The following is a 16355-nucleotide window of genomic DNA, read 5'->3' on the forward strand; positions in this document are numbered from 1 at the left end:
CTAGTTGCTACCACTGGCAATATATACAGAATACATTCAAAGGCAAAAAAATACCTTACAACTGCACACACACACACACACACACATCCCAATGAAAATTAAGACTCTCCCCAACTCCATCATGAAACTTACTACCAGTTGTTTCCTCTCCTGTTGGCTCTGCGTTTATTTCAGCGTTTCATACAATACATACTGAGAACATGATTAAGCTATATATGAACGAACACATTACAAGTATACATTACATAGCACTTAGAATCATGGTCTGATACACGGTATGCAAATGTATATATACTTAAAGATTTATACAGATTTGGGTTTTGTTTTTACATATTTTAGGGAGCAGCTTAACAGCATAGTATTACATTATAAGGACACACCAAGATACTTTCGCCAGATTTAGTTTCCCCAAACACCAGCGCCACGGAGTACGTGGGGCTTCCACATTCCCAAACGCCTTTTCAGTAGTCGGGGCGAGACCTGCACGGAACGCCCTCTTCTCCTCCCCCAATGCAGGGAGGCGACGGAACCTAGGGGGCTCCGGTCTCCGCCGCGACTCCCCGACCCCCGGCCTGGTGGGCGGGGCTCCGGGGTGGGCGGGACTCCGACCGGCGGGCGGGCGGGCCCGGCCGCGGCTCCTCCCCTCTCCTCCGGCGGCGCCGGCAGCACTTCCGGGTCGGCGCGGAGGCGGGGCGGAGGCGCCGCGGCTGTTATTGTTCCGAAGGGCTGGGCCGCTGGGATCCGCGCTCGGCGCTGTCAGTTCGTCCCTCTTCTCCCTCGGTCCTTGCTGCTGGCTCTGACGGCGGCCGACGGCGGGCGGGGCCCGGGTTCGCGGCCGAGCGGCGCCGGTGAGGGCGCGGAGGAGGCGCACAGCGGGAGGAGGAGCCGTGAGCCAGGCACGGAGCGGCCGCGGCCATGGCGTACGCCTATCTCTTCAAGTACATCATCATCGGCGACACAGGTGAGGCCCTCGGTGGGCTGCGGGGTACCGGGGCGGGCAGGCGGGGCAAACGGCGGCGGCGGCAGGCGCGGGTCGGATGGCGCGGCGCCTCCCTTCCTCCCATCCTCCCTCGGTTCCCCGGCCGCAGCTCCATTTCCGCAGTGCTGGCGCTGGTGACGTGGGCGCTTGCGAGCGGCCGCGGCCTGGCCGGGCCTTCCCAGCTCCGCCCTGGCCCTCTGCAACCGGGCCCGCAGCAGCCGTTTGCGACTCTAAGAGAGTGTGACAGCAGGGCGGCCGTCCCCAGGGCCCCGGCCTCGACTGTCTCCGCGGCCCCGGGGGAGGAAGAGGGAAGGCGAGCGAATCAGAGCGTGATGGGCCCGAGTCCGGATTTTCCTCCCGGTCCCACCTCCCCGACCTGCAGGCTTCCGCCTAGGCCGGAGCAAGGCGCACCCTGAAATGGGACAGCCTGTTGAAGAGAAAGGAAAAAAAAATATTTTGGGGAAAAAAATCGTTTTTGAAAAACATTAACTTCCAAATCCGAATAAGTCAGATCACGTGACTTGATGGCAGGGCAATTCTTTTTGGGGTCATTAAAGCACTGGCGACTTTTGCCACGTGTATGCTGGGACTATGTGGTTTGATAGCAATGCAAGGCAGGTCAGTGCTCTGGGTGTGAGCATACTGTGCATATGCTGATTGAGTATTGATTTTTTTTTTCTTTTCAGTTGTGTGTCAAGTCCAGAATCACAACTGCTAATTTTCAGATGACCTCATGAAACATTTGAAGTCAAAATATAAAAATTTTAAAAATAAAATAAAATAAAATAAAATGAGTTCCCACTTAAAAATAGCACCCAAGTAAACTTCTCAAGCAAATAAACAAATTCTTTATGAAATACTTTGAATACTTGCGATCGATTTGGGCCTTACTTTGAATCTAATAATAAACGTAAAGCTTGTTCAGGTGTTAAAACTATTAATACACCCGAGTCTGATTTCAGTAGTGACTGTTGCACAACCTGGATCCTTTGCACAACTTTGGAAATGTAGAAGCAGCTTGAGGTTGCCCTGTGATGTAGCAGGTTCTATACGTAACTGTAGAAGTATGTTGATTGCTGCCTAAAATAAAACTTCCTGCTGTAAATACAGTTTTTCAGCAAGACTTTCTTTTTGGGCTCTGTGTGTGTGTGTGTGTGTGTGTGTGTAAGGAAACTGGATGGTTTTTATGCAAGGTATTGGGTATAGCTGTATTGTAAACCGCTTGGAAAGGAGATACCTAAAAGCACCGAGTTATAAAATAAAATAAAATTGGAGATGTCAGGTTAACTACAGTATGCCTGCATTTGTGAAACAGGCCATTTGATTGTTTCAGCAGTAGCAAAACTTAGGTTGAGAATTTGCAAGGTATCTTGGTTTTATTGGGGATCTACTGTAGATTAATAAAGTGATGTGCAGGGAATAATAGGACTGCAAGTATTAACAAGCTAGCGCTCCGTTCTCAGGAAATTGTGCATTTCGAAGGGAAGACACTCCTTTCTTGGCATTCTCTTCTGCCCTAGTTCTGGCATTTGACGGCTTGACACAGGGCTGAAGTGCTTCATCCACTCACTATGCAGTTTAAATACTGTAGTTGAACGTTAGTGTACTCTTCTGAATATCTGTGACAAGAGGCAAACTGCTGCTCACATATTCCTGTGTCTTTTTAGCTTGACCCTCACTGAACTAAAGTACCTTCCTACTCTTCTAGCATTCTTTCCCAATGAGTGGCTTCTGAGGCGTTCTTTCCGGGGCCCCTCCTCCTCCCTCTGTTTGGCCTGCCTCTTGCCACAGTCGGTCCCTATGAAATTTTCTTGTCTTTTAATTAAAACCTTGTGAGAGTATACTAATAATTTTATGTGGTATATATTTTATCAAACTATATAAAGTAGAAAGTGTTACTGCTTTGAACGAGCCTAACCTAATAATATAAGCTGATAATTATTAACAGAAAAAAGCATGTTTCAGAAATCTGGCGTTTCTGTAAGTTTTTAGCGTTATCAGTTTTCTTGTCCGTCATCTGGGTACACCAATACACAAGCCAATTGTGTTTACTCCTAGCTAAAATGCCCCTTTTTCTTTCTGCGTAGATTGCTAAAACACCCTCTCCTGACCAACTCCGCTTCCTTTTAAGATAGTGAGATATACTTCTTCTTCCTCCCCTCCCCCACTCTCTGGTCCTTTACCCTTCCCCACTGCAGCTTGCATTTTAAATGATCTTTTTTGTTAGGAAGGCTTTCCTTTTCTCCTTTTTGTATAAAAGTGTGCGTGCCCCGAGGGGAGGTGCTAAATAATGAGCACAGATTCACCATATGGACTTGAGGGAATGTTGTGTGTGACCTCGGTTAGAGATTTGAGAGCTAATCACAAATGGAATCCTGTTTGTCCAGGATTTCACTATTTGAACTGTTGAAATTACGAAGTCTCTTACATTTTTAAAATTCTATGTGTGAGTGCTTACATGTCACTGTGTGTGTGTGTGTGTGTGTGTGTGTGTGTGTGTGTGTGTGTGTGTGTGTTCGTTCCTGTATTTACGTACCATGTAGATGCCTGATGCCTTTAGAGGGCAGAAGAGGGTGTCAGATCCCCTGGAACTGGGGTTGTGAGCTACTGTGTATGGGTGTTGGGAACTGAACCCATCATCTCTGAAAGAGCAGCAGGCGCCGTTAAACCACTGAGCCATCTCTCCAGGCCCCAAATTAAGAAATCTTATAGAGAAGAAAAAAGTCTCAAAACATGAATATATTCATGAGTAAGCTCCCGCTCTGAGAAGCTCCTCCCCAGAGTCCGCATTCATCCCCGCTCTCCTGCTTTGACTTCAGGATTTGATGGCCATACCATAAGTCAGATAATTGCAGAGCGAAATTACAGAGCATGCACCCCAAAATACAGTCTTATGTATTTGGTGAAAATTATTTTGGAGCATTGGTTCACATGTAAAACTATGGACACTGGCGAATCGGACAGAGTTGCCCTTCAGGAATGAAGTGGGTGTCAGTGAGCTTTCTTTTGTGAACAGGACAGGAAGCTGGCAAGATCTGTCCCTGCAGAGAGGAAGCGCCCCCTAAACAGTAGTGTATCATGGATTCCACAGAGGAGTGGTCAGCAGTGTTAAATTCAGTAGAAGTTGACTGATGGTTGGAAGGTGTAGTCTGAGTGCTTTTCACTCCGCTGCATAAGGAGGCAAATGGGGTGCAGGAGGCAAGGTACAGAAATATGAGCTGTACTTGCATCCCTGCTCTCTGAAGGTACAGTTAAAATACATTGTACAAATAGGTATAAAAAATCTTAAACACTGTGTTTAGCAGTTGTTTCTGGAGAGAACTCAGCTTGTATTAAGAAAGTTGGTGTTGGTGAGATGAGGTTTTCTGTACTCTTTCTGTTCTTGACTTTGCTTTTGAGACAGCGTCTTGGCTGACCTGCTACTTTGTGGCCTACTTTGGCTTCAAGCTCATGGGAATCCTCCTGCTTCAGTCTCATGAGTGCTGGAATTCCAGGCATGTATCACCAGGTCCAGCGATCATCTTTTAAGTTTTAATATTGTAATATTAGTGTTCATGTTGTTCTCCTCCCTGTGTTCCGTCTTCTGGCCACGTTTCCATAGTCTCTGACAATTGTGTTTCATGTATTGGATTGTTTACAAAAGGTTTCAGTTAGCAATAATCACTCCGTGAGTAAAGCTCATGGGCTGCTACCTTTTACCATGTACAAAGCCTGTGCCATTTCACTCCAGTGCTCATCCTCAGCCGTGGAGGCTGTGTCCTTTACTGCAGAAGACAGAGCCACACGGATCCTTTTCATTTCATCTCCAACTTCTAACTTTCTGTTAAAGCTTCCCACTTGATTTCATCCACTTTGCTTATTTATAAGCTTTAAACTTATCTACATTTTAGCTGCTGTTCTTTGCTATAAGTAAAAGATATCTGCCAAAAAGATGCTGGATTCCCTGGACTGCCACAGCTAGGTAGTCACCTCCTTTTAATTTTTGTTGTTTCTTAATCAGACCACTTGAGTCTTCTCATCTCTTCAGATGATAATTGTATTAGTTCCACAGTGACTTTTTATTCTTAACAACTTTTGTTTGCAATAGTAGTACTTTAATATATTTCTCTTGGTCAGTGGTGGCGCTTTTTGCTAGTTTTTGTAAATTGATTCTTCTTTTCTTACTGATGGACTTTTTCTGCTTTCCGATTTTCTTTTTAAGTACTCCCAGAGGATTGCTGAGACTAGGTTTGTATGGACTTCTCCATTGCATTAGCTTTTAGCATAGTCTGGGTGGTAGATTGTCATAAAAAATTCTTAATACTTTTTATAGTGCCCTGTTGTTTCCCCCTAGCCCTTTGTTTTTTGAGTGTGGGTGGGTGGGTGTGTTTTACTTGATAGCTTATTTATTGAGCTAGAATCTCATTACAAAGCCTAAGTTGGCCTCAAACTTGAAGTGATTTTCTGCTCCAGGTTCCTCAGTGCCTCAGTGCTGACATTACATACAGACCTATCTAGCCCTTGTTCTGTTTTGGTTTTTGTTGTTTTGGGGCTTTTTTTTTTTTTTTTTTTTTTTTTTTTGGCGGGGAGAGTCCTATTTCGGTTTTGATGGTGGTTTTTTATAGACATTTTATATAGCTTTGGCAGGCCTCAGTTTCTTGGTGTGGGGCAGAATAAATGGTCCTCTTCCACATTTTGAGTGCTGGGGTTACAAGACGTGCCAGCCTGATTTTTGTTGTTGTTGTTAGGTCTTTCTTTTGAAGATACGTTGGTCTCAACTTAAGATCCTCCTGCCTCTATTTCCTGACTGCTGGAATTACTGGCTTGTATCATTGGGTCCGTAGGTTTCTGTTTTATAGATGAAGAAAGGTAAGCTATGTAGTTTAGAAGGAATCATTTTTAGAAATCATGGAGCAAATACCTTGATACTATACCCTTCACTATCTGGTGGTGGCCTGGCTTCCTCACCATTTGCCATCCCTCCTCTGTCTCAGTTTCACTCCTTTTGTTTGTTTGGTTTTGGTTTTGTTTTGTTTGAGACAAGGTCTCACTATATAACCTGGATGAACTGGGCCTTGCTATATAGACCAGGCTAGCCCCAAACTCACAGAGACCATCTGCCTCTGCTTCTCAAGTTCTGGGATTAAAGGGGTGCATAGCCATGTCACACCCCCTCAGTTTTGCTTTTTATAGCTATGATAAAACTTAGGTTTCTCCCAATTATCTTAACTATTTTCATCTTCAGGTATAGATGGTAGTGACTTTGTCACCAAGTTGGGAGACAAAGAGAAAATGAATATTGATGGCTATTGAAGGCAGGATAGTGCCTGGCATGGGCAATGCTTCCATGAATGATAAATGTGTGATATGTAGGTTTTGTTGGGCAGGCAGCATGGCATTTACCAAATTATTCCTCATTTCCAGAAATAGTAAAGGGCACAGAGATTGGTGAGTTTTATGTAAATGGGGGTATAGGATATATTAATTGTGTTGTTACTGTAATAAGCTACCAGAAAATTAGCAGCTCAAACAAAATAATTTATTTTAGTATTCTACAGTTCACACGTATGATGTGTCTGCCTTGGCAAAAGTCAAGCCTTTGGCAATGCTGGGTTTCTGTTCTGCAGAGTCCTTGCTCATTCATACTGTTGGCTGTAGCTGTGGGGCTCCTATCCCTGTTTCTCTGCTAGCTGTCATTAGAGGGCTTTTCCCAATTTTCCATATCCATGTGGGAGAGAGTATGCTGGTTCTTTTTCTCTATCTTCAAAATAGAGACAGACAGCTGTCACATGTTTTCTTGTGTCTTCTCTTTTGTTTCTTGTTTGGTGTTTTGGTTTGGTTTGGGGATGTTGTTATTGTTTTTTGTTTTTGTTTTGTTTTGTTTTGTTTTGTTTGAGACAGAGTTTCTCTGTGTAACAGTCCTGGCTGTCCTGGAACTTGCTAGAACTTTGTAGACCAGGCTGGCCTTGAACTCACAGAGACTCACCTGCCTCCGCCTCCTGAGAGCTGGGATTAAAGGTGTGTGCCACCATGTCTGAGCTGTGTCCTGGCTTTCTAAGTTTTCTTGTGTCCTTCCATCTCTGGTTAATCTAGGAGTCTCCAGTTTTAAAGACACATGTAATTATTTGGGTTCACCTGAACTACCAAAACTCCTTCTCCCATTCTTGAGGGTTATTTTGTTTTGTTTTTTGTCTTTGTTGGTTGGTTGCGGCTTTCTAGGTCTTACTGTGTAGTAAGTGCTGGTCCTGACCTTGCAGCAGTTCTGCCTTCTTCAGCTTCTCAAGTGCTAGATTGACAGGCACTCACCACCACATCCAGCTGCTGTAACTGGTTGTATAGGGCAGTCTCTCTGTTGTTGTATGTAAGTCATTGTATCTGAACAGTAATATCCATGGAGAGACTCTGCTTTTTACTTGGAGGGTGGGTCAGCACAACACTGCTCATAACTGACTGAGCTGGATTTTAAACTTGGGTCTGTCTGACTCTAGAGTCTGCAACCCCCTTGTTTTGTGCATATTCCTTTGCTTCTCCTAAGTTCCTTATCAAATTGTCTTTTGTGGGTTTGCTAATCTCTTGGTTTGCTGAGTTGCTGTTCAGTGCTGCATAGTCCTTTAGTCCCTTTATTTAAAGAAATTGTGCACTCATATAAACAGGGCAGAGTTAGATGAATCTAAAGCTAAGATCAAGTACTTTCTCTGATGCTTACAGCTATGATTGTGTAACTTTTCTGAGTCTTAGTGTCTTTATAATATGGGAATGAAGGCATTAGATTGGACATGTATGTTATTTTTTTTTATTGCTGTGACAGAACACCATGACCAGTGCAACATATAAAAGAAAGTGTTTAACCGTGCTTACTATCTCAGAGGGTTAGAGTTCATGATAACAGAACAAAGGCATGGCTGCAGGAACAGCTGAGAGCTTACATCTTGATCCAGCTATGAGGCAGAGAGCGAGTGAGCACTGGGAATGTCTTTTGAAACTTCAAAGCCTGCCCCCAGTGATACAGCTCTTCCAACAAAGCCACACCTCCTAATCCTTTCCAGACAGTTCCACCAACTGAGTGCCACGTGTTCAAGCATACAAGCCTATTGGTGCACCATTCTCATTCAAACCACCACCACGTGTGACTTTGAGTTGAGTAGGAAATGGTAATAGCCCATCATCATTTTCTGTCTTGTTTCTTGAATGTTTCTGTGATTACCTCAGATGTCTTTTAAAAACTAACCCAGATTTGACCATGCTGCCTAGTATCCAAATAATACATCTTATAAAACCAAATGAGTTATTTTGTTCTCCATGTGTCCTCATACGTTGATTTGCTTCTCCAGCTGTCTTCCGTGCCCTACCCCCAATCCCCACGACATTTCTGCTTCCCTTTCTTATTTATGGCCATTTAGTACAAGTTGTTGGCTATGGCTTGTCTTTAGTGTTTCTAGCCTGTGTTATGTTTTCTTGTGCGTAACCTTTTTTTTTTTAATCTAAATGCTTTATATAAGCTTCCTTATATTCAAATGCTTTGTTAACAGTCAGTTATCCTTTCTGTCTGTCCATCCATCTGTCCAACTATTTCCAAGTCCACTGGTGATATTTTTTGCACTGCATGTACATTTATTTGTGTGTTACATATGTGTAGATTTGTGTGTGAGTGCATATAGAAATGAGAAATAAGCATTGAGTATCTTCATTTCTCTCAATCTAGTTTTGCTATTGTTTGTTCATTTTTCTTCATCCAGCACATGTTTTATCTTTTTGTAGCTGGAACTCACCAAATTGGGTAGACTGGTTAGCCACCAAGTTCCAGGGATCCTCCATCTCTGCTTTCTTTCTGTAACCACCACCCTCTCCCCAACCTTGCACAAATTACAGGCACTTACCACCGTACCATGTCTCATGCTTGTTTGGCAAGAACTTTAGTTCTTGGTCCTTCAGCTTTCACCAGTCTTTCTACTCCCTTCTTCCTGAGCCTTGGGTGGAGGAATTATTTTGTACATGTATCAGCTGGGGCTGAGTACTTCATGGTCCCTTGTTGTCTTCATTTTGACTAGTAATGGATTCCTGTAATTTTTTATGTAACCCATTATAATATTGTAAATTTTCATTTGAATTACAGAATTTGAAGAATTAAATGCTTTATATGTATTATATATGTATATGTGTATACACACACACACACACACACACACACACACACACACACACACACATATCTAGTGATCATTGAAGAATTTGAATTTATTTCTACTATTAGGTACCACTGTGGCTAAGTTAGATAGACAGGGATCAAGAGAGATGACAAGCATGCATGCCCACCATGAGCTTTTATAGGCACATCCCACACAGGGAGAATATGAATATCAACGTTCCCAAGATGCCACTATAGAACATTATAAAGGCTATTGTTTTGTGGGATAAAAATAATAACATTTCTGAATTTTCTGTTTGTAAATTTGATGTAATGTCTGCCAAGTGCCTGTTTAAGCCCTGGTATGCTGGCATGCTAGTGTAAGTACGTTCATGCTTGGTATGCTGACATATGCCTGTAACTCTAGCATCTAAGAAACCGATACAGGAAGATTATGAGTTAGCTTGGGTTGTATAGTAAGTTCCAGGCAAGTCTAACTATATCATCGCTGTCTCAAAATTAAAATAACTACTATTAAATAACACTTGTAGAAGACTTTGGTGTTTGTCCCAATTTTAGCAATAACTACTATGCATCTAGAAGTCAAATGGTATCACAAGTCCTCTCTGGTTATTTTGACTTAGGCCACACTCTTGGACATTTTCCAAGACTCAGTATTTATAATTAGAAGATTGGTGTGGTGTCTCCCTGTATGACCTTAGTTAAGTTCAGATCTCTTAATCTCATGTAACACCAGGTTCACCTATTTTGCTGTGTTTTTTGGGTTTTTTTTTTAGTTTGATGGAAAACTATAGGTGCATTGTGAACTACAAAGTGGTTTACTAATAATAGTAGCTCAGGTTAATTGTTCTATTCATTGAGCTTCCTAAAATTAAACTAGTGGGGTAGGTTTTGCCTATTGGAAAAGGGCTAGTTTGCTGATTTCAAACTAATTCCTTGAGTTGAAAACAAGACTACATGTTAATTACAAAGTAGTAGCTATCTTGATCTATTTTGCACTCAATAAACTTAAATTTGGAGGAAGGTGGTAAAATCAAGTTTCAAAACGGGCATGATCAAGGAAATGGGACACAGCCAGATTAATGGTGTCACTACAGCCTGCTTAAGAAGATGCTGGGCACATGCCAGTGGACTCCCATTGGGCTCTTTTCATCTCTTGTAGCCACCATGGGCTGTTCTCCCACTGGCCCTTGGTATTGTAGCACCCTCTCAAGATTCCAAGTTCTGAGCAGCAGTATCTGATTGGCCCAGTCTCTGTCCCTTTCCATCTTAGCTTCCAGGGGGATCAGAGATGCTCAGCCTCTAGAGCATGGGATTAAAGGCATATGTCACCACATCCAGCCACTTAACCTTTTGTCTTCAGTGCTGTTATTGATGGTTTGTGCATCTGTGTTAGAAGCCAGATTTCTGGATCAGCTGCTATTTGCATTTTGTTTTTATACATGTTACTAAATGACCTTCATATAGTCTGAGGGTGTTTAATCTGAACTTAATATTTCATTCATATTAAATTCTGCAAGTTAACCTTAGCATTACTTGTTATGTGGGCTAATTAGCTAGTCTGTATTTTCCTAATTTAGCAATTTGGCTTTGTTGCTGTTACTCCTTTAGTTCTTATTAGCTTAATCTGTCAATTACCTGAAATAGTTTATTTCACTTACAGCTTTTAACTATGTGACAAACCATTTTTGCCCAACATACTTCTTACATGTCATGTACAATAAATTCATTCCATAGTAATAATAATATGCCTTCTTCCATAGCTTCATGAAAAAGAAATGTTTCTGGGTTTTTTTTTAAGCTACTTAATTTTGAGACAGTGTCTCACTGTGTGGCCCAGGCTGACCTTGAGCCCTTAACCATCCTCCTCCCTCCACTTCTTGTGTTCTGAAGTTACAAGAGTGCAGCACCACGCCCACCTTTGTGTTGTTTGTTGTTGTTGTTGTTTTGCTTTATTTCCCAACTCTGGAAAGTTTTATTTAATAGGTTTATAGTAGAGTATAGTTGGCTTCACTTTTTTTCCATTTTATTTTTACTTTTTGAGACAGGGTTTTACTGGCAGACTTCAAAGTTGCAAGTTTGCTGCCTTGGCCTCCCAGGTACTGGGCTCACAGACCTGAGCTGTTACGTAGCCCAGCTGATGTTTTAATTAAGCAAAAGAGAAGAGCTCTAGAGTTCTCATGACTGATCATATGAACCATAGCAAAAATAGTGTGGATGGCATCTTTCAATGGACATGAGTTAGATTAGATACTACACAGGTGTATTTCCATTGTGTTTGATGATGGGGGTGGGTGGGCGGGTGGTGTAGAGGTCAGAGGATAATTCTAGGTGTCCTTCCTTAGGAACTGCCCTTGGATTTTGAAAAAGGATCTCTCGCTAGTCTGGAACTCACTGATTAGACTAGGCTGGCAGGCCAGTGAGCAGGCTCCGGAGATCCCCTTGTCTCCACCTCTCCAGTGCTGGCTTTACAAGCACACGTCACCGTACTTGACGTTTTCTACATGTGTGTTAGGGGTTGAACTCAGCTTCTCCTGCTTGCACCACCTCCCCAGCCCCTCCAATGTTTCTTTTAGACAAGGCACAGAGTAAGCTACATTTTACATACTGACCTAGGGCTCAGAAACACCTGCAAAGCAGGACTCATCCTAACCTTGTGCTGTCAGGTTTAGCATTTTGTGTTTCGTTCTAGTTCATTTTGTGTTGGTTATGACTCACTAAATTGAGCTCATGACCTAGCTAGTTATACTTAGTATTTAAGAATGTTTTCTGGGGCTGGAGAGATGGCTAGGTAGTTAGCACACATGTTGCTTTTCCGAAGAGCCCAAGTTTAATTCCCAACACCTGCATCAGGTGGCTCACAGCTCCCTGGAACTCCAGGAGTATCGGACACCTCTGGCTTCTTCAAGCACCTGCCCACACATCCATAGCAAACACATAATGGAGCCTCTGGAACTGGAGTTCCAGTTAGGAGCCGCCATGTGGGTGCCGGGAACTAAACCTGGGTCCTCTGCAAGAGCAGTAAATGCTCTTAACCACTGAGCCATCCTTTTTAGCCCTATTTTCTGTTTTTTAAAATTAAATCATATCTAGCTTTGTATTTGTAAATGCATTATACTTAAACTTAGCTTTTCTATACTTACCTATACCCCACGTTCTCCAACTTCACCAGTTGAATTTGGCTTATCTTACTGAAGGATGTTTTTTTTTATTTAAATAATATTTTATTAAGATACATTATAAAAGTCAGATTAATACACTATAAAGTGACTTAGAAATATAATATAAAATAATTAAAGCTCTTTTGTCATATGGAAATATTTCACTTGAAAAACGTTTAAATTAATGAATAGAAAAGGTAGCTTTCCTGTCAAAATCAGGCCTGTCAGAAGCACGTGATCTTTTACTCAGGTAAAAAGCGGGTGCCTGTTTCTGAAGGATGTTTTTAATCATACCAAGTTTTATCAGTCAGAATTATGCTGGCTAACAGCAATCACCGAAGAATTTGAACAAAGCAGGAGCAAAATCAAGAATCCTTCACTGTAATGAAATTAGAGTCAAAATGGGGGAAGTCTTGCTAAGGGGTAGAAAAAGAAATCTAAGAAGAAAGGACTGGAATAGCTCCATTGGTGGAGTAATTGCCTCTGCCTCGTGTGCACAAAGCCTTGGCTTTAATCTCCAGCCCCACAGAAACCTGATTGGGCATGGTGTCTGCACACTGTAATCTCAGCACATAGGAGATAGAGGCAGGACATCAGATATTTAAGGACATTCTCAGCTACATAGCAAATTTGAGACCAGCCTGGGTTACACTAGACTCAGCTTCAATTAAAAAAAAAAGAAAGAAAGAAAGAAAAATAACTAGGCAGAGCATGAAGGGGCAGATCTGGCACTAGGTGTCATTGGAGGAGTCATGGCTCAGGTCTGCCCATAGCAGTTTACTGAGGGGCTTAGATGGGCTGGAAGGCGCTGCTTGTATGCTGCAGGAACTCCAGAGGCAGCTGAGGCAGGGCTGGGGAGGTTGGCGGTAGAGAGGCGCCAAGAGCTTTTGCAGCCCTGGAACTCGGCTGTACCCTGCTGCAGACATTGCACTCTCACTAGCAGGAGTTGCCAGTTGACTGCCATCCTAGGGTACTCCTGAGAGGTGACCTTTTCAAGGGAAAATCACAGGTAAATCAGAACAGGTCATGCCAGACACGGAATTCTAATTAGCACAGTCATACTATATTCCCTGGAATATTTTCCTTTCTGAGAAATGTCCCATATAGAAGAAATTTGAAAAAGTAATAGTTTTTCTTGAAGCGTAGACTAGATTTGTCATAAAAAAAAAGTGAGTAGTCCCTATGTTCTCTTATGCAAACGCAGCATTAATTCAGCATACCCTGAGCTCTTACTTTCTGAGTCTGTTGACTACTAAAGTAATTTTCAGATAACCAAAAAGTAAATGTTAACTGTGTTGAGGAAGAAGACAGCTAGATGGGCACTCAGATAGTGAAGGCACCACATGCTAAGTGCTTGATAAAGCAGGCCTGGGCGGTTAAAATGGCAGGCTGTGCTGAGGTATGGGCAAGGGAAAGCGGCAGCATTTCTGACCTCTTCATGCATCTCAGTGGCTGTCATTAGGTCAGTAATATGAACACACAGGGCCTGAAGATCTGAAGCAGCCTTCCCTGTCAGGGCCACACAGGATTCAGAGCTAGTCAGTCATCTCTTACATTGAGGGTTGATGGTATACATTGAAATACAAAAGGTTCGCCAAATGCTTACGACACAAGAACACACACCGCTTTGAAGAATTAGCTACGCCCTCCTCTACAGGGCTGGAACCAGCAGAGGTAAGGATCAGGACTTACCTTAGTGGTAGCGAGCACGAGACCTTGGATTTAGTCTTCACTTGGGGCTGGGGTGGCAGTTGGGAATCAACAGAGCTAGCTGTGGTAAGGTTGCTGATTGAGGAACTGGATAAAGCCTCTCTCTGAAACACCAGCAGGTGAGCGGCTGTGTACTTGTATAGCAGGGTGTCAGAGGTTAGGCTCCCCTTCCTTCCACCTCCTTATTCCCAGATCTTTGGTGCTGTGGAATGTAGCAGAGATTGAAAAAAAAAAATAGGGTATTACTGATAAGAGTTAGAAAATACCTTATTTATGTAAGCTAATATAATAAAAAGAAAAATATATTATAGGAAGTAAAAAAAAGATTTTTTTGTTTCTAAAAAATGGACACTTTATTTTTAAATAAAAGTTGGGTATATACTAGCACAAAGGTATAAAGGGTCTGAACATTGGCTGTGGAGATGAAGTCTCCACATACATGGCATCATACAGGAGAAGTATGGCTCCTGAAGTGTGTGCGCCCACATGGTGGGGTCTTCAGTGAGTGCAGCACAGAGTAGGAAGGAAAGGTTCTTGGCAGTGGAGAAACCTGACACATTGCTTCTGCCAAGATCAACAGTTACGTTTTTGATGTATTAAAAATAGAAATCTTCTCTGTGGCCTTCCTCTCAAACACTCATAATACGGACCTTATCATGACAAAACTCAAATTCCAACAGGGAATCACTACAGAGCAGCTGAGTGGTATCCCCAAAACGGTCACCTATCAAGGGCAAGGAAAGGTTCAGTGTGGCCTTAGAATCAATCCACCATGGCCTAGAAGCACCCCATGGCCTGGAGCCCTAAGGAAACTTGTTAACAAATGCCTCAGGATGCCTGGATGGTATCCTGAAGGCAAATACTAAGGAAAGGAAAATGGGGATTTTTGAAGAACTAAAAACAAAAAGGAGCTTGCCTCACAGGTGTGCCCCAGCACTGGGAACAAAGCAGGGCAAGGAATAAACTTCAGCGCTCACTCTCTACTGTGTATCCTTTATGGACGCTTAGACAACGTCTGCTGGGTGCATAGTGTCCCTTTGGCGCATGACTCTGCTCTGTGAGGCCGGTCAGTGAAGCCTCAATGCATTTGTTGGCCAGCTCACCGTCTACATTTGTTTTCTTGGAGTGCATGCCACACCCACGGAGCAAGATAATAACAGAAGCCTGTCAAGTCTCCAGCCTTGGCTATAAAGGATATTGTTTTCTCCCCAGAAGCCAGACAATGAAATCAGTTGTTTGGAACACTTACCCAGAAAGTATCCATATTTTACAAATCAGAAAACCTGACTCATTTTGTGAAAGGGTATGTGTGTTATGGATATTGTCATAGGACATGTGGTACTTAAATCCTAAGGGTGAGTTAGGCAATACCTTGAGGAGGGGAGTCACTGGATAGTAGCAGAACACTAAGTAAATATGTGCAAGCAGGACATGGTGGCATGCCTATAATTGTAGCACTTGAGACTCTGAGGCAGGAGATTACAATTTGGAGCTAACCAGGCCCATCTAGTAAAACCCTGTTTCAAAACTGTGGTGGTACCAAACCAAATAACCCAATTGAGAAGTGGGGCTTGGAACTAAACAGAGAATTCTCAACAGAGGAATATCAAATGGCTGAGAAACACTTAAAGAAATGCTCAACCTCCTTAGTCATCAGGGAAATGCAAATCAAAACAACTCTGAGATTCCATCTTACACCCATCAGAATGGCTAAGATCAAAAATTCAAGCGACACCACATGCTGGCGAGGATGTGGAGAGAGAGGAACACTCCTTCATTGCTGGTGGGAATACAAACTAGTGCAGCCACTTTGGAAATCTATCTGGAGCTGTCTCAGAAAACTGGGAATAGGGCTTCCTCAAGACCCAGCTATTCCACTCCTTGGATTATACCCAGAAGATGCTCCAGCACACAACAAGGACATATGCTCAACCATGTTCATAGCAGCCTTATTCATAATAGCCAGACCATGGAAACAGCCTAAGTGTCCCTCAGTAGAGGAATGTATAAAGAAACTGGTACATTTACACTATGGAATACTACTCAGCTATTAAAAACAAGGAATTCCCAAAATTTGTGGACAAATGGATTGAACTAGAAATGATAATGAGTGAGTTAACCCAGAAGCAGAAAGACTCAAATGGTATATACTCACTTTCATCTGCATACTAGTCCAAGGGGCATGTCCATGAAAGTCTTCACTTACCAGGAAACTGGGACAGAGGGGAAGACATCCTATTGGGACTCTAGATGAGAGAAGCATGGGAGAATGGCAAAGTAGAAGGATCCAGAGGGTCCTAGAAACGTACAAGTAGAACATTATGATAGGCAAATTTGGGCCCAGGGGTCCCGCTCAAACTATGGCACCAGCCAAGGACAA

The 16355-nt window shown here is 42.8% G+C and overlaps 1 protein-coding gene across 1 annotated transcript in view; it reads left to right on the forward strand.

The window, feature by feature from the left end:
- The first annotated feature begins 639 nt into the window (after positions 1-639).
- The window catches only part of RAB2A (RAB2A, member RAS oncogene family), a 65893-nt gene continuing 50177 nt past the window's right edge, over positions 640-16355 (forward strand). Inside the window, exon 1 of the mRNA XM_084794733.1 lies at positions 640-961. Within this exon, the coding sequence (XP_084650859.1) occupies positions 916-961 (46 nt within the window). The 5' untranslated portion in view covers positions 640-915. The remainder of the gene's footprint in view (positions 962-16355) is intronic.

This window comes from Acomys minous, assembly GCF_964271855.1.
Source record: "Acomys minous genome assembly, chromosome: 1".
Taxonomy (NCBI): domain Eukaryota; kingdom Metazoa; phylum Chordata; class Mammalia; order Rodentia; family Muridae; genus Acomys; species Acomys minous.